Raw genomic sequence first — 3,513 nt, forward strand, 5'->3', positions numbered from 1 at the left:
ACTGCCCATGTCGCGTTTCGCGGTCCCGCTGCCAAATGGTTTGACCGTCTTACCTACTAAATAGCATTCGCCAACTGAAATTACTCAGCCAACGTGCGATGGCCTCCAGCATGTACCAAGTGACTTGAGACGGCCCGCTGCACGGCATTCTACCCGAGGTCCTTATATGCCTGCACGAGCGAGTAAAGCATGTCCAAAAGTGAGTAGACGTCCGAACGGTCGTTACGGCTCACACGGCGATCGTTCTCACAAGTCTCATTCTATCTCGCTCTGAACACTACATGGCGGTCGTTCCTTTTCGTCTCGTATACAGGATTAGCTTCTGTGTGAACGTAGTACCCAGACTCGTGATGACTCAACTACTCATGAGCGCATTGACCACAGTACTAAAGGAGAGTGGTTCCGTTGTGATTCTGCCTTTGGATGCGGGCGCTTCCGCTTCGGGAAATGTCTGGCGGGCCGATATTTGCGAGTGCTTTGCACACGGGCCATCAGGAACTTGCGCAATCTGTCTGATGGCCATCTCAGAGGCTTCAGAAGCCTTCAGATTGCTTCAGATTGCCTCAGATTGCTTCAGATCTTCAGCCCTCATGACCTGCGATTTTCGCAAGATATTCTCATCAGATGAAATCCTCAGAGCCCTCAGACCTCGTCAGACAGTGCGTCAGATGCACAGCCCACCAGAGACCAATGCAATAAATCCAAATCTATTTTGGTCGTGATACTGGTGTACAGACTACATATACATGTATTACATGCTACATGAACCCGAAGGCGTACATGCAAGTGTTCGGGCGTTCGGGCGTACTCTGCAGACGGGGGAATGGGCAGGTCAGGAACCCACTGGCAGTGAGCAACTACGTATTCTGGCATACTCGCGAGTTTGACGACGGGTAAGTGAAAATGATGGTGCAAGTAGGCGTACAGCGATCGAGTTAGTGAGTGAGTACCTGGGTGAGCAGACGACGGATGAGCTCGCGAGCAGATGGGCAGGCTAGCGACGGGTGAGCAACCGGACGGACGAGCGAGTGAGCGGACGGGCGAGTGAACGGAACAGGCGAGTGAGCGGACGGACAGGCGAGTGAGCGGACGGGCAGGCGAGTGAGCTGACGTGCCACTGAGCAGATGTGCGAGCGAGTGGAAGGGCGAGCGAGCGAGTGGATGCGAGTGGACGGGCAGATGAATGGATGTTAGACGAGCAAGCTGACGGACGAATGAGTCGATAAGGCAAGCAAGTGGATGGGCAAACAGGCGCGTGGGCGGACAAGCGGGCGGGCGAGTGGGCGGACAAGCGGGCGAGTGGGCGGACAAGCGGGCGGGCGAGTGGGCGGACAAGCGGGCGGACGGACGAGTGGGCGGACAAGCGGGCGGACGGACGAGTGGGCGGGCGGGCTCGTGAATGGGCTGGCAGGTGGCCAGGTGAGTGATAGCAAGTGAATGCCCAAGAGCCCGAGCATACGAGCGAGCAGGGTGGATGCAGATGGCTACTATTGCCTGGTAAGTACGTACTGGGGTGCCCGGCAGGCTCTTGCTCGTCGCAGTCCTACTTGCTGAGCTGGGTCGTGCTGGGCTTGGACACGTCGTATCGGTGTGCAGGGAGTCGGCCTTCGTCGAACCGGTACGCGTTTGCGCGTGCTCTTGCTGGCGGGTCCGTGCGTGGCATTAGGCTCGTCAGGCACATTGGTTGGTGTCCTTGCGCACGCGCGCGTCGAGATCGTCCTCCCTGCGCGCGCAAATGGGGCCGTCTCCGTCGCATTCGTCTCCGTCCGGTCGTCCTGGTGGGCACTCACTTGCTAGGGTTCAACAACGGGGTACACTCACCTCATTGTCTGGCCCTGTTGGCCGCAATCACCTTTCCTCCCTGCGTGTTGAACCTTCGCGAGCCTCCAGCGATGCTTTTGGCGCGTCACTGGAACTCGTTGCGGTCGCGTACAGCGCGGTCTTCGGCCATGCAGTGGTCCGGTTGACACGTTGTGTCTCTTGCGGACGGGCCCGCCTTCATGTACTGGAGGTCGGTTGGAGGTCGGCGGCGGGCTAGCGAGGGCGAAGCAGACAGGGAGGAGGTGACGGACAGTGAGGACTCTGAGGCTCGAAGGAGGTCCGGCGAGCGCGCGTGACGTGTCGTGGCTGAGGCGCTTAGCACTTCTCGCCTCCACACGCACGTCCTCCCTCCTCCTCGACGCCGACCAAACGTTGACTGGCCTTCATCACTACACGGTGGCGTCAAAACACACGCGAAACGCGACGGAGGCGCGAGGATAACACGGAGCGGAGGGAGGTGCGCCACGGAAGGGATGATATGTGAGTGTGTATGCTCATTTGCCTGCCTACTCGCCAGCCCACCGCCGCCCTCTTGCTACCCCGCCTGTCTGCCTACTCACTCACGCAGTCTTCCACCCACTCGCACGCACGTTTCGTCCGCCTACTCACTTTGTCGTTAGCAAGTTCGCTTGCCTGGGCCCCTCTCATCCTCTCGCTATCTCGCCCTCGTGCTCTTACTGGTTCGTCCGCTCGCCCGTTCTTGCCTGTTCCCCGCGCTCTCTCGCCCACCCACTCGCCCACCAGCCCGCTGTCTCGCTCAGCCGCCGCTCCGCTTGCCCATACTCTATCTTACTCGTCATCCCGCACTCGGACTCGCCCGGTATCCATCTCTCCCGCCGTACCGCTCGCCCACGGCCTCTTTCGCCCAGTCTCTGTCGACCCTCACGTCCGTCTACCATCTTGGTCGTCGACCCTCTCTTCTGTCGACCCTCTCGTCCGTCGACCCCCTTGTCCGTCGACCCTCTCGCCCGAGGGGAGCCGGGGACCCGCCGCCCGGAGTTGATCCCCAGTGAGTTGCGATTGGACGCCCCTTGACCTTGACACCGTGAAGATAGTCATGACAATCTTCGTGAGTAAAGCCTCGGTTTCCCTGTACTGGAACTAACCTTACCACTAGGATGTCGACCGCAGTGGAACCATCGGCTACGACGAGGTACGCACTGCACTTTATCTTCGGAAGACTGTCGCTAATGGATACCTCCATAGTTCGTCGGCCTATGGAAACACGTCAAAGACTGGCGGAAGGTCTACCGCCACTTCAACCGCGACCGCTCCGGCATGATCGCGTGTGCGAGCTGCGCAACGCCCTGACACAGTTCGGCTACAACCTCTCCCCGCGCCTGCTTGACCTCGTCGAGCGCAAGTACGGCGAGTTCTCGTCCGCCGCATCGATGACCGCCCACGCTGACGACCGCTTCGTGGGCGCGTGTGTTGCTGTGGAGTAGTGTATGTACATTGCGGATCCACCCATATAACTGTACCCTAGTGCTTTAGTATGGCAGATCACAGTGTTACCTCGCGGCAAGGTGTGCTGCGATTCGTGAGCTATGTATTCTATTACAATAAATCAGTTGGGAGCTTTGGAATTCTAGGCCACTGTATATAGTACTGAAAGAAGGAAATTGCAGCCAGACTGGGACAAGACAGTCCGAAAATTTTGCTGACATTCTGACGAACCTGAGGTACTCTGAG

At 58.6% G+C, this 3,513-nt stretch overlaps 1 protein-coding gene across 1 annotated transcript; it reads left to right on the forward strand.

Moving 5' to 3' along the window:
• Nucleotides 1–2,878: 2,878 nt before the first annotated feature.
• Nucleotides 2,879–3,266, forward strand: B0H18DRAFT_1132107 (uncharacterized protein; the record flags this gene model as incomplete). Its single annotated transcript, XM_048035536.1, has 4 exons — nt 2,879–2,890; nt 2,939–2,974; nt 3,028–3,066; nt 3,138–3,266. 4 exons carry the CDS (start codon nt 2,879–2,881, stop codon nt 3,264–3,266), a joined length of 216 nt encoding a protein of 71 aa, XP_047884226.1.
• Nucleotides 3,267–3,513: the final 247 nt, after the last annotated feature.

This window comes from Fomitopsis serialis (genome assembly GCF_022376445.1).
Source record: "Fomitopsis serialis strain Sig1Antser10 chromosome Unknown B0H18scaffold_784, whole genome shotgun sequence".
Classification (NCBI taxonomy): Eukaryota; Fungi; Basidiomycota; class Agaricomycetes; order Polyporales; family Fomitopsidaceae; genus Fomitopsis; species Fomitopsis serialis.